Source organism: Aedes albopictus, chromosome 3, assembly GCF_035046485.1.
Source record: "Aedes albopictus strain Foshan chromosome 3, AalbF5, whole genome shotgun sequence".
Classification (NCBI taxonomy): domain Eukaryota; kingdom Metazoa; phylum Arthropoda; class Insecta; order Diptera; family Culicidae; genus Aedes; species Aedes albopictus.
Window position 1 is genome coordinate 445302393 of NC_085138.1, and position 23376 is coordinate 445325768.

Here is a 23376-nt window from a genome sequence, read left to right on the forward strand (position 1 = left end):
TTCCCAAAATCTACAGGCGATTGCGAATTTGTTAGGCAAACCTCAATATTTTTTCTTTGCAATAAGCTCATTTACATGGAAATGAACAAAAATAGCTTATACAATTTAAATCACTATGCCAATATTTAGCGCTGCAATAGATTGAAGAATTTAAAATTTGAAAATTTAAAATCCTAACAATAAAAGCATGTCGACTCAGTTTTCCGAAATAGGTAAAACAATAGGAGATTGCTGTCAAAAAAGTTCAAGTTAGTTTCAACGTCAATTGACCCTTAAGGGTAATGAATATCTGATAAATAATATTTAACAAGCGGGTAGTTAATAGCGGCGCACAGTGTTCGAAATCGATGATTTTGCGATCAAAATTAAATAACTTTTTTTAGGTTATTTCTAGAGGTTTGGCGTGTTCTACAAAGTTTTTCTGCATGTTAAAAAGCGTCTTCTGATAAAATGTAATTAATGATTAATCCCCCTAGAAGTGAGATAAAATTTTTATTTTTTCAAAAAAATTTTTTAGAGGTTTGACGTCCTCGGCAAAGTTGTAGCTCATAATAAGAGAAAAAACTTCGTAGAACATGTCAAAGTTCCACCTCTTATGGTTTTCGAGATATGGAGCGTTTTGTGCGAAGTACCCCTAAAACTAGTTTTTTCAGTGTAGCTTCAACAGATAAAATCCTACAGTTTTGTGACCTTCTACAAACTTGTTCAGGACGTCAAAATACACATTTCTTCCGAAAATGTTAATTCATTATATCTTGAAACAAAAAAGTTATAGGCAAATTTATCATTTTTTATTGTGTACTTTCACCTTAAGTAACTATTTCCGGCGCAAAATGGCGCAGATGGCTCAGTCGGTAGGTGAAAGATGAGACTTTTTACTATCTCTTGAGGGTGGAAACCCTCGTGGGCAAAAGTGGGAAAGGTGTTTTAAATACAAGGCAAAAACTTATTATTTTGCCTGTAATACAAAAAAAAAAAAAAAAAAAAAAATAATCATATGCCCGCAGTCATTTTTAATGCACTGTGTTGCTTCCGGCAGAATCTTTACAACGTTTTTGCAGAAAACAGTGAGTTTTTATCAGTAAAAATTGAAAAATTAGTAGAAAATATTGTTATAATCCGAGAGTTATAACTAAAGTTAGTTCAATATAAAAGTTTTGAATTTCTTCATACTTATAATAACATATGCTCAAACGATAGACTACCTATCCAATAGTCACCTATTATATACTTTTATATTTGTTGTTGTTTGACTTTTCAACTTCGGACACAGTATCGGAAAATAACATGAGAAGCTTTAGAAATAATGTGAAGGTTTTTTTTAACATTATGTTTAATCTCTTGACGTTAACCAATTACATGTTTTGACGTACCATCGTCAGTATCATTAGTTACTTGTAATATTTTTCATATTTTTAACAGTACTTTTCACAAACATCGGGATTTTTAGAACTTTATTTCGGTACTTGAAATCAACTTCAAAAAGATTTTTTGATCACCTTTTGACAGCTGGGCAACTGCTTGACAGCTCCGCCCAGTACAAAATACGACAAGGGGTGATTCGACAAATCACTCCCATGTAAACTTGAAATTGATTTTTAAATAGGGTCTGGGCACTAAAATTAATAAAAATATGAATTTCGGCTCAGTTTGGCATGCAGATTCAGAATATGGAAGTGTCTCAACATCGCTAAAGAAGCCAATTAGAACTGCGAAGGTATTTTTTCAAAACGCATTGACTATTCTAACCATTTTATGACTATTGGGTAGGTAGTCAATCGTTTGAGCATATGTTGTCATAAGTATGAAGAAATTCAAAACTTTTATATTGAACTAGCTTTAGTTATAACTCTCGGATTATAACAATATTTTCAACTAATTTTTCAATTTTTACTGATAAAAACTCACTGTGTTTTCTGCAAAAACGTTGTAAAGATTCTGCCGGAAGCAACACAGTGCATTAAAAATTACTGCGGGCATCTTGATTATTATTTCTTTTAATTTTTTTTTTCTTGTATTACAGGCAAAATAATAAGTTTTTGCCTTGTATTTAAAACATCTTTCCCACTATTGCCCACGAGGGTTTCCACCCTCAAGAGATAGTAAAAAGTCTCATCTTTCACCTACCGACTGAGCCATCTGCGCCATTTTGCGCCGGAAATAGTTACTTAAGGTGAAAGTACACCTTAAAAAATGATAAATTTGCCTATAACTTTTTTGTTTTAAGATATAATGACTTAACATCTTCGGAAGAAATGTGTATTTTGACGTCCTGAACAAGTTTGTAGAAGGTCACAAAACTGAAGGATTTTATCTGTTAAAGCTACACTGAAAAAACTAGTTTTAGGGGTACTTCGCACAAAACGCTCCATATCTCGAAAACCACAAGAGGTGGAGCTTTGACATGTTCTACGAAGTTTTTTCTCTTATTATGAGCTACAATTTTGCCGAAAACGTCAAACCTCTAAAAAATTTTTTTGAAAAAATAAAAATTTTATCTCACTTCTAGGGGGATTAATCATTAATTACATTTTATCAGAAGACGCTTTTTAACATGCAGAAAAACTTTGTAGAACACGCCAAACCTCTAGAACCTACCTAAAAAAAGGTTATTTAATTTTGATCGCAAAATCATCGATTTCGAACACTGTGCGGCGCAGCCGAAATTTTTATTCGCTTTGAGGCATTTCTAACTAAAAATTTGTATTGAAATGGCAAACACAGAAATTCCCTGATTGCCACCAAAATTCCCTGAGAATTCCAGGATTTTTCCAGGTCGAGTAAAATTCCCTGATAATTCCAGGTTTTCCAGGTTTTTCCAGGTAGTAGACACCCTGAACTTTAAAGGAATTCCTTCAAGAATGAATACAAGAACTTGTGTATATGTCTCTGTAGATATTTCTAAAGGAATCCATTGAGTGATTTCGAAGTAGATCAAATAAGATCCTTAAAGAATACTTGGAGAAATCCCTGGAGAAAATCTTGAAGGTATTCTTGGATTGATTCTTAGAGAAACACATAAAGCCTGTATCCGCAATAATCGGGACACAGAAGTACGTCAGTAGCTCGGTAATGAATCGATAAAATTGGCCAAATAATGGACTGAGAACTCTTTGGTGTATGTTTATTATTTGTACCAAATTTCATTAAAATCGATGCATTACTTTTAGCTGTGGATGAAAAACAAACAAACGTGGTTTTAAGCATTTTGTACAATCATGATCAATTTTCATTCGCATACTATATGGTTCTTTTATGCTACAGTTCAAAGATCTGTGATGATAATTATGAAATTTTGTTAGCAGTTATAATACTTATAGAGACACTTTCTTGCAAAATTTCATCAACTTTGATCAATTAGATTGAAAGCTACTGGTGTTTTTTATTCTTCAACCACTTAACCTAATTAACAGCTCTTTTATCCACTTGGGCACTGCGTGAGCGATTCCAATTGGCGGCTGCACTTACACTGTACAGCGCCTAAATGTATTCTATTATAATTCCACTAATTCTAATTCGAACTGGTATAGCCTTTGCGCTGCTGTCTTTTCTACCTTTCCATGGTAGAATGATGAGCGCTGCTGGTGTGATTTATGTTCCATTTCCAGTCCGATTGGGGGTCCATTATGAGTTGCCGTTAGCCGATATCCAAGTTTTCCGGGTTCGTTAGAGCATATTGCTCAGAAGAGGGTCAAGGTGTCAGCCGCTCTCGGGGGAAGAGCAGCTGACGAAAAATTTCAAGTGCCGGGGCTGGGATCGAACCCATGACCATCCACTTATGAAGTGAACGTGTAGCCACTACGCTACGGGCCCCGGCAAAAAAAAAGCTACTGGTGTTGATAGGAGTGAATTAGTAATCCTACATTATAGAGATCTGCGGAGGCGGCCATTGTGAGCCAATCGTGCAGAGAGAACTGTCAAAGTGTGAGCCAAATGAACATGCTTATCGTTCGTAGGAAGGCGTCGTTTGAACGGTATTGCAATCGGAACTAAATAAATTTAAATTATTTATTTTTAATATCGAGATATTGGTGGCATATGTATGTTTAGTAAAAAGATAAAAATTTATTAATTCTGCTTTCAAAAGCTCATGCTTATGACGACACTTTTGTTGCTGAACTTGTCGAAAAAACTTCCATTGCTGCTTCTTGATTCACTTCTGCCGATACGATTAGCGTAACACTTTTGCAATGAATTTCAGATTTCTTCGATTGCTCCGCTATTTCAACAAAATTTTGAAAAAAAAAATTTCCATAATTAGAAAATGTAAACAAAACAACTTGAACCACAACGAAGTCACGCACAAAGTTTGAACATCTAGCTTTGTAGCAAGTGTTGGCAGCTGTTGTACACAAAACAAACAGCGTTGCCGAATCGACGTATGTAACTTCCGCTCATCTCTATGTAGAGGATTTCTAGAGTGAATGTTAGTGAAAATTTTTCGTGTTTTTCATGTGAGATTTTTGCCCATTCATAACTTTTGAATTTCTCTGCCAATTTTCATTAAATTTTCACAGAAGTTAGTTGATTATGTGTATAATATGCCTGCAAAATTTGATGATTATTGGTATAGTACTTTCAATAGTACAATCGAAACAATAAAGGGTGCTGACCAATTACGGTCTGAGGGGCTAAAATCACGTTCAGTCCCAATATATGTTTCGACAATAAAATTGTTGATAGTGCATCGATTTTTTTGAAATTTTGCCTAAGCAGCAAAAGTAGATTGAGAGGTTTGTGTTCAAAATTTCAGCCATTTTCTTTGCCAAATTCAAAACTTACAGCGCTGACAAGCAAAACTAGGGGCTGTACAAAATTTAATGGCGCACATTCTACTCTTTCATTACTACAACAAAAAGTACTGCACCGATTCACTTGAAATTTTGTAGGTGAAATGAACACATCTTAAGATGTTATTAGACAAAATTTGAGCAATTTTAATGTATCTATTGCAGAGTTACAGCTGTATTTCTGTGTCCCGATTATTGCGGATACAGGCTTTAGAGGCATCTATAAAAACATGTCTATTCAATTCCTTTGAACAGTTTCTGGAGAAAAACCGCAGATGTTTTGTTATTCCAGAGAAAATCCATTGAGCATAACCTGGAGAATTCCTTGAGGATTTCATGGAGGAATTCATAGAGTCCCAGAAAGAGTACCTCGAGAAACTCCTCCAAAAATTCATAGATGAATTTCTGAAAGCACTCCAAGAGGAATATCTCAAGAAACACCTGCTATAATTCCTATAGATTACCTAGAAATACCCCATCAGTGAGGAACATCAGGAGACATTTCTTGTGATATTGCTGTAGGAGTTTGTAACAAAGTCCTGGAAAAAGTTCCTGGCCGAACTCCATAAAATTCATGGAAAAGGCAAGGACGACCTTCCGGAGAAACTCTTATATAAATCCTCGGGGAAACATCGGGAAGAATTTCTGGAGCGACTTCTGAAAGATATACCAAAGCATTGGAAAAATTCCAGGAGGAACTATTGGATGAACTTCCTTAGACACATCTGGAAAAAAAATGACAGAATTCTAGGGAAAAGTTCCGGAAGAATTCCCGACAAAAAAAAAGGTTCAGGAAACCCCCTGAAACATATGGAAACTAAGAGGAACTCCAGGATGGATTCTCAGAAAACTTTCCTGAAGAGTTACCCGAGGTAGTTCAGATGGGTGAATTCTAGAACGAATCTCGGGGAAAACTTTCCATGAAACTTCTGAAAGAATTCTCAAAGAATTATTTGGTAGAATTCCCGGTAAAAGAGTTCTCAGAGATATTACTGGAAGACCTCCCGAACGAACTGTTGGAAGCGTTCGCCCTGGGATTTCCGGAAGATATCCCAGAGCAACTGCTGGAAGAATTGCCGAGGCTGCACTCTGAAGAGTTTTCAGATTAACTCTTGAGAGAATTCGAAGAACTGTTGCTGGAAGAATTTCCCGTAGGGAATTCTGGAAGAACTGCAACAAGCACTCCAGAATGAATTTTAGGAGGTATTTTTAGAATCTGTACAACTTTTCGATGAGTTTCTTCTTCGTCATCCGGATAATTTTCCGAAGGAACAACTAAAAAACTAGACTTCCAGAAGAACATTTAAAAATCTAGAACTGCTGAAGGAACTTCTAGAAGAATCTTAGAGACGATTCTTGAAGGATTTCTTGCAAGAATTTCTGAAAGAAACCACGAAGGAACCGGTGGAAGAGATTTCGGAGCAACTCCTACAAAAAAAATCTGGAAGAACTTCTAGATGAAAAAATAAGAAATCTGGAGAACTATTAGAATAAATTTATGCCGGAGAGTTCTCGGATGAACTTGTGACAAAGTGCCCCGGGGGAACGTTTTGAAGAATTCGTTAAGGAGCTGCTAGAAGAATTTTCGAAATAATTCGCGATTGAATACCTGTTTTTTTTTCAGCAAAACTTTCGGAAAAGCTTCTGTACTGTTTGTAGGTGCCTTTGGAACCCTAGAGGAACTTTGGAAAGAATTCATAGAGGAGCTTCTGGAAGAATTCTCTGTGAAACTTTCCTAGAGTAGTTTCCGAATGTAGGAATCCAGTACGAACTACTGGAAGCATGAGAAACTTGTGACAGAATTTCGTGGAGAACTTTTGGAAGAAATACCGGAGGAAGTTCCGGATGCATTACTGAGGGATGTTCTGAAACAATTTTCCAAAAATTGACGAAAACAGCTTATTTGGAATGTTCCATAAATGCCTTATTGAACAAACTACAAAAAGATAATAACAAAAAAGTTGTTTGGTTAAAAAAACAGGATAAGTCAAATAAAATGATATGTTGTATAATAATATATTTTTTGTGTTTCGTATTATTTGGAGAAAATGAAGCTGAAAATGTGATTATAATACACGGGATCACCGTATTGCGGATTATTAGAAAAATTTCCACTCTGCGGTAGCCGCCGAGTTCTACCGCAGCTGTCAAAGTCCAACCGCAGGCTTGAAAATCATCCTATCATTGAAACTGAAGGCCATATCAAAGCATGCTTGCAAGGTAAATTGAACTGAAAACCAACAACAAACAATGATCATCGGCGTCGTATCCAAGGCTATCCAAGGCATCGCTAGGGCTCGCTAAGGTAGATCAATGATACCTCAGTGAAAATCAGTAGTCTGACAGCTGCGGTAGCTTTTCGTTCTACCGTAAAACGGAAAGTTTTCTCTAAATTAGCAATAATACCGGCACTATAATTGCAAATGTTACAAATATTCAGTTTGACCATAGATATATGTATCCCAAGTAACAATGAAAGCTGAATAACAGCTTATTCAGCTAAAATTTTCAAAATTAAGCTTAAGAGCGGCTTATTCATCTGTTGTGCACCATTAATGTTTGTATGATTTAATCAGTGTAATAATTTGCTAAACATAAACATAATTTTCTCAAATATATAGATCTTACCCGAGTTTGTGACCACCCTATGGTGTTCGAAACATCTTCAGTTTCAATTCCCATTGTGCTTTCATCAGTCTTGTTCCCGGCCATTTCGGTGTCTTCTACAACGGTTTCGATAATCTCAAGTTCGCCAATTCTGATTTCCATTGTGTTCTCATCAATACTTGGGTTGTTTTCTACCGATCTTTTTTCGTATATCACTGTCTTGATGTCTGGTTTATCTATTCCAGAGCTCAGCTAAGGGTGTAACGTTGTGTTGTTAATGTAATGATGATCGAAGTAAGAGATTAGGTACTATAATTAAATACAAATAAAAATGTCTTACCGTTGAACTCGTGAGCCTTGGAAGATTCTGCTTCTGTTGGATGTGCGCAGTTTCCTGGTGACGTATAAGGGTATGCTTGTAAATGAATACTTTCGGACATTGAGGACATTGAAACAATGTTGCCCCGTGTACGGCCACCTGAGGGTAAAAAAAAATTTCGTTTTAAATAGCCCCATAATTTAATCAGAATCCTATGTTATACCTACCATGTGCTTGAACTTCATCGATTTATTGGGAAACTGAAGTCTACACTTCGAGCATGTCTGTTGGAGTATGAAATGGAAATTATTGGATTATAGTCATTTTTAGACTAAACATGCCATACCTTCTCCACCACGCGCTTCGACAAAACGATCCTATGGGCTTCTTGTTCGTGACGGGCAAGATTTTGCAGAGCAATGAACGCACTCGGACATTGTGAACACTTGAACAGAGAATCTCGATGTTTCTTCAGCTGAACACAAAAAAACAAAGAATTCACTCGTGAGTTGGTAAAACAAGAGAACACACAATTTAAACGGTACCGTGTGGTAGTAACTTTCTTTGCTACTGGCAAACTGCTCACCACAATCCTTACATGTGTTGACAATTCCTTGCGTATTCTGGTAATAGAAAGAGAGATAAAAAGGTGAACTATTAATTTACTCGTATAATACATTGTAAATTTAAAATAAAGTCTAAATTACACTGTCCATCGGTTTTAACCCTTGGCTTTCCACGATTGAACGATTATTTCTATACCAAAAAACGCGTTAGTTATGCTCTATTTCCTTGTTCGAATAATATGCCAAAGCAACCATTTGATGCCCAATTGGTTGAGAATCATCAGAAATTTCAAATGATTTGAGTTTGATTTTATGATGGTTTTAAACATCTCTTTAATTCATTTCTTAAAAATGTTACTTGGATCACCTTCAAGTTGCGACCTAAGCGAGTTCTATCTGTGTTTTTTTGTCCTCAACTTCCGGGATTTTTCAGGAATTCCTTTTGGTGTTCCTCAAGATTTCTTATGAAATTTCTCCAGAAATTCATTTTAAGATTCCTCAAGGAGCTCTTTTTGGAACTTCTTCTGAAGTTTCAACCTGGAGATCCTTCATGAATTCCTTCAGTATTTAATCTCTTCTGACTTTTATCCTTGAGTTTTCTTTCTTTGGTTTTTCCAAGAATTCGTTATGTGATTCGTCTGTATATCTACTGATATTTCCATTGAAGGCCCGTCTGAGAATATTTCTGTGATTTCTCCTAAGATTCATACACAACCAATTTTAAAATTGCTCAAGGAATACCTTCTGGATTTTTCGATAATTTCTTCCTGATATCCCTTCAAAACAATCTTCTTCGATATCTTCGAAACATTCTTCTGAGAGTCCTAAAGGATTGATATATGAGGATTCTTCAATGGACTTTTCGTAATATTCCTCCAGCAGTTCCTTTTTTTCTCCTGACATATTTGGGAGGTTCTCCTTAGAATATTCAAGGAGTCATTTAGGGTTCCCATGGATATTCTTGTAGAGTTCCTCCTGGAAATCCTTCGGGATTTTTTTAAAGGAATTCCTGAGATTCCTATAGTAGTTTTTTTCTCTTCAACTACCACTGATTCTACAGTCATTGTTTCGATTCTCAGCATGTCACTCAGTTCTGGTCCAACCAATTCATCTTTAACACACCACAAAAACTGTGGTACATGCCACCAGAGGTCACAATGAACGAGAGCAGATGGCATCATTCCTCTCGAAGCAACGTCCGCTGGATACGAATCGGTTCTCACGTATTTCCACGACCAATTTTCAGTCTATTACGAACGTAGACCTCCATATTCCCGGATGGTTTTTAAGCCATGCCAACGCCATCTGGTTGTCTGACCACAATACGATTTCGGAAAACTCCATCGCCATTCCTTCAACAATTTTCACTGTGAGGCGAGCTAACAGTACGGCTGCCAGGAGCTCGATCCAGGGGATGGTGACGGCCTTCAAAGGAGCTACTCTTGACTGTCGACGCTTATGCAACGTGTGTAAACGCACGAGGGGATCATACGAGTCCAGCAAGCTTAGAGACAGCTGGGACAGAGATCTCCGTCCTCCAGATTCGCACCGGCCGTTTTGAGTTGCCTCACCAGATTGTCGAACGTCAAATGGTGGGACCGCATCGAAGCTCTCTCTTTCATCCGTAGGCGACCAAGCTGTTTCCGCAGCAGCGTTTGTCTGGCCACAGACTTCTTAACGAAAACGTCGCTCAGGCTTGATTACAACCCCCTCGCACTGCGTTTGTCCCGGACAACTTCCAAAACTTCATCCGCCAGGAATCCAACGATGAAGGCTTTTTACGGCATCATCAGCATCGGCAGCCATGTTGGATATGTGGCTCGAATTTTCAAAGTGATAATTCTCTGCCACCAAAGCGAATATTCGTATGAAAAAGTATCATCCTATATGCTCACTCGCAGTGATTGCGATGATACTTTTTCAGCTGCGTTGCTGCAGAATTGACAGTTTTTTAAAACGCGAGGCAAATAAGCATTGAAAAGCAAAAAGTCAATGATTTGTTTGAAAGCTTGGTGACGCATCATGACACCTGAAAGTCTTCGCTTTCCGATCTTCCTCGTCGAATTTCGGGTCCTCCGTCAAGGTTTGCAGCACGCCCGCCAGCCGAATTCAAGAACATTTTCACGCGAAAACTGAAATTCTCGAATCCTGGTGCACCGAAATACTGGGGAATTCCGTGCGCAATTTCCTTCGGGGTGCCCATAATCTCTCGTAGGTAGCAGAGAAACACTTGTTACGATCTAACTTGTTTTATTACGGAGAAATAACCTACCATGTATTTGACGATTGGTTAAGAACTGAACGGCCTTTGTTAAAAGCCACATTTTTATACCCCACCAGTTGTTTATTCGATTGCTGTGGTTACCATTCCGATGATGATGATGATCACGACGCAAGCACAATAACATTCCGAAGGTCATAAACTCCCAGACTACTTTTAGTTTACAAAAACCTTGGGAAATGGAGGATTCATGGCAATTTTTTTAAATTTTTTTGCTGTTTTGTTGTGCCCGGGTTGTGTTCACCGTTGTTTTTTACCTTCATGTTAGTTGTACCATGCTTTACCCAAAAACTTACCGTTGCCCTGGCTGTTTCCGAATCTTCACCGCGTGATGACGCGTAGTCCATTTCGTAATCACTTGATTGTGCGCCGTTGTCTTTCGGTTCCGAGGGATTTGCTGATGGGCTGCGTGCGTTGGGCACAGATTTCCTGTGACGCTGAAGATTAAGAAATTCGTTGCTTATTTTCGTTTCTAGTCACTTTATAGGCTATACAACAAGCTATACAAACACTATGCATGCATGAAGTAAAATTTTTAACTTACCCGTTCAATTACTGTATATCTTCGATTAGTCCAATCCTTACCGTGACGGTTTTGAAGGTGACGTTTCATTTGGGGAAAATTCATGAACGTTTCCGAACATTCATTGCACCGATATTGTGCAGTTCCATGCACTTTCCGCTGAAAAAATATTAAATTCCCACTTCAGAGGATCGACTGAAAACTAAAACATAGTTAATACTAACCATATGTTGCCACTTGTCCTCTTCGCGGTCAAACTGCTCCGAACAAATGCTACACTTCTGAGAACAAAAACAAATATGAGAATTCAATTTTAGCTCGCAATCCGAGTTTTTGATTCAGGTTTCGAATAATGGAATCTTTATTTCATTTGTATCTTGGGAGTCAAACTCGACTAATGTTAAGCAATTTTAACTAGAATCCCTAACTTTTTTCATACCTGATTTGCTTTCGGTCCTTCGTGTATTTTTAGATGGCGCGTAATACAAGCTGAAAAATGGAACCTTTTCGAACAGTATTTGCACGCGTACTTCGGTTCGGTGTGTTCTGTTATCTGAAAGAATAAAAAAATCATTTCAGATTAAAAGTACTAATAAATCGCGTCCAGCTTACCATATGATGATACTTTGTTCTGTACGACGGAAATACAGCTTTACATTCCTGGCACGTCTGAAAGGGAATAGATAATTTGTTACGAAAACGACTATAGAAACAGTTTCAAAGTCATTGGGCACTTTTCGTAGTAGTTCAAATCAATTACTTTTGGAAAATATGTTGTTTTTTTTACTGTGATATAAAATAAATGTACAATGCTTTCTGATCCCAAGTTGAGCTATGGAACCTGGCTGGATTTTCCCATAACTTGCAGAAGTTTACAAACTCCCTCCTAAAAAATCTAAGACGGAGATCCGGACAGCTAGAAACGATGCAATCCGAACTCCTTTTTCTTACCTTCGTTGCCAGTGGGTCTCGCGGTGGTCTTTTGGTTTTTTTCTCTTGAGGCAAATTGCCCATCTCCTTTTTCAGGTGCAGCAGTTCGTGTCTTTTCAGCGTAGTTGTATAGTAGAACTGCTTTTCACACTTTGAACACTTGAATTGCGGGTCGCGATGCTTTGTTATCTAGGGGTAGGAAAACATTTATTTTCAAATGACATTTTTGTAAGATTGGATTTTGGAAATGGAAATGTTTTTTTTTTATTAAATCACCAGTACGACTTACCATATGATGTTGTCGCCTTTTAATGTTAGGAAACGGTAGGCTGCACACCTTGCACAGCTAAAGATATGAAATAAACAAAAATGTTAGTAGTTAGTACAAAGGAAAAGTATATTTTTATGCTACAGTGCCGTAATCGCACCTTACATTGTGCATTTTGTGTCTAACTTTGTGCACTGTTCAAAAAATCGTCACAAAAAATCAATAATGTATTTTGTTCCATGGAAGGCTAGTTATTGATTGAGGTCGTGACATGAATGTAGACAATTGCTTTCAAGGTGTAGTCAACAACTGTTAAGTCTATGGTGTAGTCACACCCAAGTAACATTTTGATGACCAATTAGTCTTGTAGAAGTTTTGAGAGCCGTCATAAAGCCAAATACCTTTTATTTAGGTTTTATGATGGTTCTAAGGAGCTCTTCTAGTCTATTTGACTAGAGAATGTTACTTGGGACAGAGAACAGACATCCAAGTCCAGTTCCGAAGCTGTGTAAGGAATTTAACGGCCATTTGAAATCGGCAACACACGTGGCAATAGCGTGGCGCTGCAATCAGTTAATTTCCCATACTAATTTAATTCACCACTTGAAATGTTTCGATTCACCACTGACTGTGGCAATATGGTGTTTGGTGGCGTTAGTGTTTTCATCGTGTATTGGTTTGCAACCTTACTCAAGTAAAGATTCAAATCCTTACACAATCTTCCGAATGAAATTTGTTCTAGCCTGGATGTCTGTTCTCTGTGGTGTAGTGTTCACTATGATGCGCAATGTTTTCTACAGCTCAAAGTATGGTGCGTTACAGGTATAAGCCCAGTTTCGTGTTCAAAAGGAATTGCTCAAGAAAGTTCTTGACCGATTCCTGGCAGAAACTTTCTACAGTGACAGCCGGTTGCATCACAAACTCCAACGACTGTTCGACATCGAGACGACTCTCCAAGGTCGTTATACCAATCGGTTGTACGATTCCTGCAGACTCCGGTACACCATCGCTACTTGTAGCGATTCTTCGATCTTCGACTGCCCTGCACACTAAAGCCGATCAAACAACTCTTCGACCTCGAACAGCTGTTCTTCCATTTTAACACCCCCTGCGAAGTTCGAAGACTACAAAGACTCTAAAGCAGCTTTGGCACTCGCGACGTCACCGTAGCCTTTTCGTGATACTTCTTCAGCTTTTCCCGCACAAGTTGTGACCAATTTGACCTCGGATTACGGTACCCAACATGGTACCCAGTTTAAGAAATTGTAGTATTTATACTTTGCTCGTTTGAAATGCTTACTTTCAATTTTTTCGTATCTACAGCCGCAAGCTCCTTCGACAGCCTTTCGTGATTCCTTGAATGAAGTAAAAACGAAGCTCGACGGTGAAACGCTTTCGGACAAACAGTACATTTGAAGCGGTGTTCCGTATGCGCATCTCTCTGTAATAATTTGATGGCACGCGTTAGTTGAACAACGCAACAAATATAACCTAATGAAGGAGAATACTCACAATATGATCCCTCAGACTTCTTCTGCCGGAACGCACGACTTCACAAATGGGGCATTTTTGCGGCTGAAATGAGAAAGCGATATTTTCTTTGTCTGATGGTATTTTGATGAAATTGGAGTGCCAATATTAACCTTGTTTGCACTTGATTTGCGATGCTCTCTGGAGGTTTCGGAATGAACTCTCATATGTTTCAACAATGTACTTTTGAAATGGAACCATTTGCCGCACTCTGGACATTTGAAACGAGGGACGTAATGAACTCGCTGTAAGGTAATATGTATTTTTGTTGAGTAACGCATAATGAGTTGCGCGCATCACTTACCTTATGGTAGTGCATTCCTGACTTAGTAGCATACTCTTTTTTACAGATTGGACAGGGAAATCGTGTCTGAAAAGAAGAAAGTCTCTTATCTTGGAGACTATATTCGAAAAAAAAAATGGACACAGAACATAGTGTATAATTTTTAACAAAAACAGCTGTTTTTTTGACAAGGAATTCCAAGGGTTCAGGGAACTTAAGGATGTATCAGGGACGTTCCAGTGTTTTGAAGGGATTCGGAGGGATTCCAGGGCCCAGTGGAACTCCAGGGAGTTACAGGAAATTACGAGGGTATTCGGGGGATGTTAGGAAGTTTTAGGAGCATTCCCGGGAATTTCTGGAGCTTGCTAGAGAGTTTCAGGGGGTTCTTGGGCGTTACAGAGTTTTAAGAAGTTCAAGGCCGTTCCAGGGGGTTTCTGGAGGTGTCAGAGGTGTATCAAGGAGATTCAAAGGTGTTTCCAGAGATGTTTTCGATCACCTGCCAATCGTTTGACTCATGTGTCCATAGCTCAGTTCAGAAACCTTATATTAAAATGTGGTGTTCGGCAAAGTTGTTGATAAGAGTTTTTCCTACGACTATAACCAAGGACGTCATATTCTACCTCTTATATATACAGCGCTAGAGCGCTAGTACAAGCTACTCATATTAAACGATCGAAATATCCGATCGTTTAGTATGAGTAGGTGGTGCTAACAATTTAACGACGTAAATATTAGAGTTAGAATATGGCGTCCTTGGTGATAATTGTAGGAAAAACACTAATCTACAACTTTGCCAAACACAATATTTCAGTATTAGGTTTCTGAACTGAGTAATGGACAAATGAGTCAAACAATTGCCAGGTGATCGAAAACATCCTTTGGTGTTTCATTTGGTTTCAGGAAGTATCAGGCGCGTTCTGAAACCAAATGAAACACCCTGGAATTCCTGGGAAACGCTCTGGAACTTCCTTCGAAACTCCTTGGGAAAGCTCCTTAAAATACCCTAAAACGTCTTAAAACATCTTGGTACGCATAGAAAGTGGATTTGACGTTTGGTTCATCCTAGGCGAACCACTTCCCCACGGATGAACTTTGAATAATTTGTTTAGGAAGCTTCAAAACACGACTCCTAATAGTCGAGTCCAACCTGTATATTCACATAAAAAATTAATAAAAAGTTATATACAATTTTCTGTGCCATTTTTCTCGAATAACAGTCTTGGTCTTTGGTGAATTGTACTTACCCTTGGACCGTTCATTATGCGCGGCGGATACCTCAGCTCAACGTCCTGAGGCTGTAGTGTTGTTCCCTCCAGCACAAGTTCAGTTTTGATATTAATGTTGGTATCTTCCAACAGAATTCCAAAAGGCTTGTCGGGCTTGATAACGCGATTATGCGTTAGAGATTTATGACACTCCATAGTAAATTTTCGCTTAAATTTTAAACTGCAAATGTCACATCTGAATTTGCGCTTTGCACAACAAGCTGCATGCAGGTTGAAATCGCGCTTGTCAATATATATCTTAGGACACGTTGGACAGCGAAGCCGCATTTCTCTGTGGAATTTTTTCTGCAAAGAGTATAAAATGTAGGTATGCGTATTTCCCGTTACACATAAGCTTTTCTACATACCACGTGATAGGTGAGCTGATGATATCTGTCGAATTTTCGATGGCAAATGTCACAATCTCTCGGACCGCAATGATAGATATGTTTGTTGTAGATTTTACCTTTCCAAAATGTGCTATAGCAATAGGGGCATTGGTCTTTGACCTTGGAAGCTACCCTGGGTGTTGAGCTATCATCCTTCTGTAAAACATATAATTGTAAGTACATAGTGCCCATGATTTGAGTAATGTAGACCTTGTCTCTGCATACCTTTTTCGGAACGTACAGCGTGTCGAAATGAGTTTTCAAATGCGGCAGCAATCGGCATTTGTAACGGAACTTCTTTGCACAATGCGCACATTCGTATAGAGCTTTGTCATGAACTACTTTCTGAAACGGGAAAAAAATGTCCGAGAACATTTCAGGAGCGTGTTAGGAGGTTTCAGAGTGTTTCACAGATATTGAGGGATATTTCAGGAGCATCGCAGAGGGTTCCAAGAAGGTTTCAGGGCAATTTAAGGGGTCGGTAGCGTTTCAGGGGGTTTCGAGAATACTTTAGATGGTATCAAGGGCTTTCAGGAGCATGTAAAGGAGTTTCACGAAGTTTCAAGGAATTTCAGAGACATTTCAGGAAATTCTTGTATGCTTCGAGTGTTTTAGAGGTCTAAATGGCGTTCCAGGGGGTCTTGGGGAGATTCTAGGGCGTTCTAACCCCGCTGCAGTAAGTCTTATGAAAGCTTAATAGATGGTATTAGATCAGTCGGGATATCCTTGGTCATCCAAACTGTTCCTGAGTTTAGATCCTAAAGTCTACGGGTGTAACGGTAACTTCTTTCATTATACAACCCAAGTAACCACGGTGCTGAAGCCTTATTGCATGCAGATACACGGTGTATTTAGAGCAATCATTATTTTACATTCAAACTTAAGGTTGATTTAAAGTGGAAATTGTATACCAGTATAATCTTTATTTGATTCTATAATTGCCCATATCCACTTTATATCAACCTTTACTTTGCATGTAAAGTAGTGATTGCTCTAAAAACATCGTATATCTGCAAGCAATAAGGCTTCAGCATCGTGGTTTCTCGGGAAAGCTACGATTTGTAATCTAACATGTCCAGTATGTCTTCTGAAAGTTCAATAGACAGTATCAGATCAGTCGGGACTCGGGATATCCAAGGTCATCCAAACTGTTCTTGAGTTCGGATCCTAAAGTCTACGGGTGTAACGGTAACTTCTTTCATTATACAAAGCTACTATTTGTAATCTATCATGTCCAGTGAGTTTTCTGAAAATTCAAAAGACATTATCAAATCTGTTGGGATATTTCAGGCCATCCAAACTGTTCTTCAGCTTAGATCTTAAAGTCTAAGAGTGTAACGGTACCTTCTTTCAGAATACATAGCTACGATTTGTAATTTATCATGTACAGTAAGTCTTCTGAAAGTTCAATAGACAGGATCAGATATCCTTAGTCATCCAAGCTTGTGATTAGATCCTAAAGTCTACGGGTGTAACGGTAACTTCTTTCATTATACAAAGCAACGATTTGTGATCTATCATATCATATCCAATAAATCTTCTGAATGTTCAATGGACATCCTAATATCTGCCTGGGCCATCCTAACTATTATGATGTTTAATATCTAACATCTACAGCAATTGAAGTTTCTGTTTCGGCTATATAGAATTATGTTGCATAATCTGTTATACTTACTGGAGCTCACAGAATACAACCAGAGACTACGACATAGCTAAATTATCAGAAAAAAATATTGTGTAACAATACTATCTGAAACGAAATCGCCTCATGTCACAGTGGTTCTTTTTATCAACTAAGCTTCATAACAGTAAGGACGCCCATAATATCCCAAAAATATATAACAACGCTTATTTTTCCTTCAACTAATTTGGTAAATATATGTAACTTGTAACATGTAGCATGTAAATTATGTAACACTACTCAATGTAGTGGCAAAAGCTATTACCACAAGTGTAGACCTGAAGGTATGGTCTCCGGAGTAATGTTGTTAATCTGGAATATCTCAAAACTATCTTGAAATGACTCATGATATACCAGGGAGATTACAGATTCCAGTTTAAAATTTATTGGTAGAATAACTACTGTTACTACCAAGATCTGAACTTCAGGATAGTTTAAACGACTCTCAATGTCCCAAAGGTTCATAAAAGTAGACTTCAGGTTGGTCCAGTCACAGCGATTGATTATGAAACGTTACTGAGAATGTCAGAAATAGCTGATGTTACGAGTTTAGACCTGAAGTTCTGAACTCCAAGGTAGTTTGGCTGACCTGGGAATAACCCTGTAGTGTCTCTAAACAGGGTGTCTACTCATAACTCAAAATAAAATTCCTTGAGTTTTCCAGGTTTTTCCAGGTGAAGTTTTGAATTATAAACTTAAATAAATTATAAAACAACCCAAATTTTCTAAAAACTATAAAGGGTGACTTAGGGTATCATCGGCAGGTTTGTTCTCTTCGTTATGAGGGTTTTATGCCGGCCAAATTGCCTGAAACTTGATCATATTCAGCTTGGTTGGGAAGGATTTGATGCCAACTCTGAGTTCAACAGGTTTTAAAAAAAAACATGACGAAGAGAACAAAACTGCCGAAAATACGTAAGTTCCCCTACTCTTCAAAAATTCTTTCAAGATTTCTTGAGCATAATTCCTGAAATTTCTTCCAAAGTTTCTTCCTGGCTCTCCGCAGGATTCTTTCACACGAGATATCTGTTTGAGTACGTCCCGATATTTCTTGCAAAGGTTTTCCGATATACTATGCGGAGTCTTTCGCAAGATTTTATTTGAATTCCCTCGAATATTTCTCCATGATTTTCCTAAAAGGTATTTCTTAAATTATCTCAGGAGACATTCTGAGGAAAACCCGTAGAAGAATCCCTGCAATTACTTTGGGAGAAATCCCTAAAGGAGTATCCAGAATCTCGGGACAATTTCTGATAAAGATTCCGGGAAGAATTTTGAATAATGCATAGAATATCTGTAACTCTCAGGTGGATCACTGCAAGAAATCCGGTACAACTACAAGAAACAGCCTGGCTCTGAAAGAATGCAAGAGAAGAAATCAATGAGAAATATCAGCAATAACTCCTGTGGAAATCTCAGAGAGCAATCTGGAAAAAAAAATCCTAGGAGAAAATCCAGGGTAAATTAAGAAAAACTCTGAGAGACATCTCATGACCAACATCGGAAGGAATCTTCTGAGAGAAGTTCCAGGAGATACTCCGAGAAAAATCTCAGGTAAATCTTCAAAAGTAACCTCGCGAAAACTTTAAACAAATTCCTGTAGGAGACTAGGAAGAACATCTCGAAGAAAGCCCAAAGCAATGCAATGGTTTGAAGATATCACAGGAAAAAAATGAAAGAAATCTCTTGCAGTAAATTCGTGAAAACTCCTTCAGAAACCCTTGGAGGAACTTTAGTAGAAATCCCAGGAATAACTCCTTTAGCAACTCTGAAAGACTTTCTGTGAAGATCTTCTGGGGAAGTCCCAAGAGGAACACCGGAAGGAATCGGGTAAAATTTCCGTGAGGAGTGCCGAAAGAAATTCCATGATATATCCCGACAGATATTCTTATAGAGTATTCGGGATAAATTCTGGTAGAAATCCTACGAAGATTTCTTTGAGCAAAACACTGGAGGAACTCTGGGAAGAAATAGCATCCCCGTGAAAAACTCCAGGAGAAATCGGTTGGAATTCACGAATCCTGGAAGGAATCCCGAAGTATACATTTCCGGAAAAAACCAAAAAGGAATACCAAGAAAAATAGCGTCAAAAATGCGGAAGGGATTTTATAAGAAATCCTGGGCGACATTCCAGGAGGTATTTTTAAAGAAGTTCCAGAAAGAAATTCTGACGGAATTTCTGGAAAAAAAATCCATGTAGCGAAATTTCTATATGGATTTTTACTACCAGGTTCAAACGACCCAATGCTTTTTTTTATCGGAGTAAAATTTCCCTGAGTACTCAAGAAATTCCCTGAGTATTCCAGGTTTTTCCCTGTTAAATAAAATTCCCTGAGGATTCCCGGTTTTCCAGGTTTTTCCAGGTAGTAGACACCCTGCTAAATGACATTTGAGATTTCAAGAGCTTCGCGAATCTCAACGGATTATGCAATACTATTATTTATGGCGTAAACACATAAAGTTATTCTTGTAGATTTGAAGGACTTCAATGCAAAACAGCTTGGACGATCCTGAATGTCGCAAAGGTTTGTAATAAGCTAGTAGACTTCAGATTGCTCCAGTAACTGCGGTTGATTATGCAGATATGGCTCTTGTTACGAGTGTAGACCTGAAGTTCTGAACTCCAAGGTAGTTTGGCTGACCTGGAATATCCCTATAGTGTCTATAAATGACATTGTAGATGTCAAGAGCTTTGCGAATCCCAGTATTATTTGTGGCGAAAACACATAAAGTTTTTGTTGTAGATTTTAAGGACTTCGCTATAGGACAGTTTGGAACACCTAGAACATCCCAGAATAGAAAACACCTTACCAAGTTCATCTTTCAGATAAACTGATATGTCAATTATTTCGTTTTTCCAAATTTCATGGTGTTCAGGATGTTCTAGGTTGTCAATGAAACCTCAAATACAAATATGCCCATTTTTTCCCCAATAGAGGACTCAATTTGCAGCAACTTCGCCGAAGACAGTATTCTGTTTCATCGAATGGGTGAATTTATACAGCCGTTACTATTTTGGGGTCATATATGACCCCTCCGGCTCCAAAGGGTTAACATTTTTTTCATAACATTTCAAGGGAGTTTTGGAAGTTTCATAAGCATTTCAGAAGGCTCCAGGGAGTTCAAGAAAGTTTAAGTGTGTTTTAAGGGGATCTCAGAGGCGTTTTAAGAGTTTCAGATGATTTCATGGGCGTTTTCAGGGGTTGTAAGAGGGATCTTAAGGCGTTTCAAGTGTTTTTTTTTCGAGTTCTCGGAGGGTCTTAGAGGACTCTATGGGTCAAGTACGAGACACTTAAGACGACCTTACCGTTGAGAGTTGATGTCGAAATACGTATCTATCATAGTATGCAAACACTTAGTTGGAATTTAAAGAAACAATACCCAACTCGATTTTCTTTTACTTACAGATATTCCACTAACACACCCACGTTTATCATCATTACAATTTACGACAAAGCAAATAATTATCCGAACAAAATCATTGCATTATCATAATACTTACCTTATGGTGCTTCCTTGAATTTTTCTTTTGGAAGGATAGGTCACATTCATATGGCTGCCAAAAAAGTAATAAGCTTTCATTTTTAGTCATTCTCAAATTGAGGTCCCAAACTCTTTACTAACCTCATCAGGATCGTTCACATCCGCATCCTCTTTAGCAGTTTTCTCCACGTTTGATGAACTGTGTTCATCGTCCGATGGCTGAGAGTCCTGATCATTGATGCTCCGTTCAACATTTTCAGAACCACAAGATTCGTCTGCAGCTTCAGCTTTTACGGTGTTTGTCTCATCGGAAGTGTCAGTTTCAGATTCTATATTAGAGGAGATTCCAGCAAGCCTGAGCTTTGATCGCAAACTAGTAGCATGGGTTGATGCCTCCAGTATTGGGGCATCTTGATGAAGACTGCTGTTTTCGTGATTTGATAACTGCTCAACAACACTATTATGAGAAGAAGTGCAAGCAACGATCTGCTGAAAAAATACAATCAACAGGTAAACCAAGGTCTCTGAAAGACTTGATTGATACAAATTTTACGTATACTAACCTTATCCGGTAGATTCTGTAACTTTGTTTCCTCTGCAGAAAACTCCATCTTAATAGTAATATCACTTGGACCTGCAAGGGCGCGACTATCATCACAGATCACCTCGTTCTCGGGTTTCGTGTCCGGATCTTCACAAAACGCCGATCCTGTGCTTGGTTCTTCTACTGCTATGTCCGTATCAAAATCGCTGTCATCGTCTTCGTCATCCACAGTTTCTATTATTTCATACTTTGGAATATCTTGGTCGCTCTTTTCGTGGCTCTTCTTGTGGATTTCCAACAACTCTGGTTCATTGAATTTCAAATCACACAACTCGCACGAGTAATTCCTTTTCTTGCAATCCTCCAAATGCCTTTCGAAGGCTTTTTTGGTGCGAATTATTTTGAAACAATGTGGACAACCGTACATCGTGTTCAGGAATTATGATACTGTGAAAAAATAAGTTAAACATTAATATCCCATTAACAAGTGAAATCCCCAACTCAGATTCATTGCGATTCGCTTCAGCCACAGAGAAACAGACGTAACACTTAGACCAAATTATAATGAAATCATCGTCACGAAATCGTAATCGCCCAATGCTAAACATGCCGTGCTGAGACAAGCCGCCTCTAGATGGCGGTAGTGAGCAAACGTCAAACAGGAGCCAAAACGATGCCAGCGCCGCGACTGGGTAATTGACCAACTACCGAATATTTGAATCAACCGGTCAAATCGGTAATCGATGGGAAGCGAATAGAGTGTGACGTCTGTTTCTCTGTGCCTCAGCGTTTACGTCTGGGCCATAATGACTTCAACAGACGACTAGGGTTAAGAAAGGTGCATTTATCAACCAATCTGTTGACACTAATCTAAAACGCTTAAATCTATGCTTAAACTAGGTGGTGTCCAAAACATATTTCAGGTTTTCATAATATATTTTGGCCATCTGATAAACTATGCATGGAAGATGCAGTGTGATTGCATACTTGAAGGAGTGTTCTGTGAGTCTGGCAATATTTACTCAATTTCGTTAAAAAGCTGTATTAATCACTGAAATAACTATCTTTTTAACGAAGGATTTAGATTATTTGCAGCAGAATGTTTGTTACTTTATCCTAAGTTTAAGATAATGATCCTATCCAAATTATATTCACCAGAGAGCGTTCAAAACAAATATTCGGTGTCCTAAGTCCATTTGTTACAGGTGATTGGATATCGTGATTCGCTCAGGCTAAATTGATTTCTTCAAGGTTTTAATACTACAAACTCAAAGTACAGTCATATTATAAGCGTATTAGCAGCGTTGCAACATAATCGATTGAGCCTGTCCAAAATACATAATTTACCCTATAGAAATGCAATTATAAACATTGCGTTTGCTTATTTTCTTATTAACAGCTAAGTATCCGAAGAATATCGATGACTTACCCCTTGAGGATTCCTAAATGTTCTGAGGTTCGTAATGCCGATGCGGAAATTTTAACTTTTTGGATTTAGGATCCTATTTTTGTATAAATCAGACATTATAGACTGAACATTCCTTATCACAGATGTTCAAAACAAGCAATGTAAATAAACATTAGGGCAATCTGTCACAACAAGCCGCTAGTGCACGGAAAATAGAAGCTGTCGGGAATTTTTAGGGTGTAGTGATCCGCTTTCATATTCGTACAGAAGCCGATGTTTCGATGTTTTTTTTTTCATAACAGGCAATTGGGTTCCCGCATAATCACAAACTGTAAATGCAGCGTTTCTCATACTGTATATGAGTATTAAAAATAGTAATTTAACCATTTTTCAAGCTGTCTGAGATAACAATAAGCTAACCATGCCACGTACAGATTTGCCAGTTTGACAAATGGTAATCCGCCAAATTACAGTATGTGGAATAGGCGGTTAAGATAGGTTACCATAAA

The 23376-nt window shown here is 38.1% G+C and overlaps 1 protein-coding gene across 5 annotated transcripts in view; it reads right to left on the reverse strand.

Moving 5' to 3' along the window:
• The window catches only part of LOC109407606 (uncharacterized), a 64394-nt gene extending 41351 nt beyond the window's left edge, over positions 1-23043 (reverse strand). For 4 of the 5 annotated variants that reach the window (XR_003898134.2, XM_029876066.2, XM_062856693.1 and 1 more), the window contains exons 1-23: positions 22889-23043; positions 21479-21906; positions 21057-21404; positions 20935-20988; positions 15977-16096; positions 15731-15907; positions 15342-15668; positions 14119-14184; positions 13928-14059; positions 13797-13859; positions 13585-13725; positions 12306-12362; positions 12038-12205; positions 11699-11755; positions 11526-11639; positions 11311-11367; positions 11108-11245; positions 10860-11000; positions 8262-8339; positions 8063-8191; positions 7944-8000; positions 7738-7875; positions 7419-7649 (exon numbers count right to left, since the gene is read on the reverse strand). Coding sequence is in view for 4 of the 5 variants with exons in the window: in XM_029876066.2 (XP_029731926.2) it covers positions 7419-7649; positions 7738-7875; positions 7944-8000; positions 8063-8191; positions 8262-8339; positions 10860-11000; positions 11108-11245; positions 11311-11367; positions 11526-11639; positions 11699-11755; positions 12038-12205; positions 12306-12362; positions 13585-13725; positions 13797-13859; positions 13928-14059; positions 14119-14184; positions 15342-15668; positions 15731-15907; positions 15977-16096; positions 20935-20988; positions 21057-21404; positions 21479-21886 (3201 nt within the window). In the remaining variant the exon portion in view is untranslated. The remainder of the gene's footprint in view (positions 1-7418; positions 7650-7737; positions 7876-7943; positions 8001-8062; positions 8192-8261; positions 8340-10859; positions 11001-11107; positions 11246-11310; positions 11368-11525; positions 11640-11698; positions 11756-12037; positions 12206-12305; positions 12363-13584; positions 13726-13796; positions 13860-13927; positions 14060-14118; positions 14185-15341; positions 15669-15730; positions 15908-15976; positions 16097-20934; positions 20989-21056; positions 21405-21478; positions 21907-22888) is intronic. The other variant, XM_062856692.1, reaches the window with a different exon arrangement.
• Positions 23044-23376: the final 333 nt, after the last annotated feature.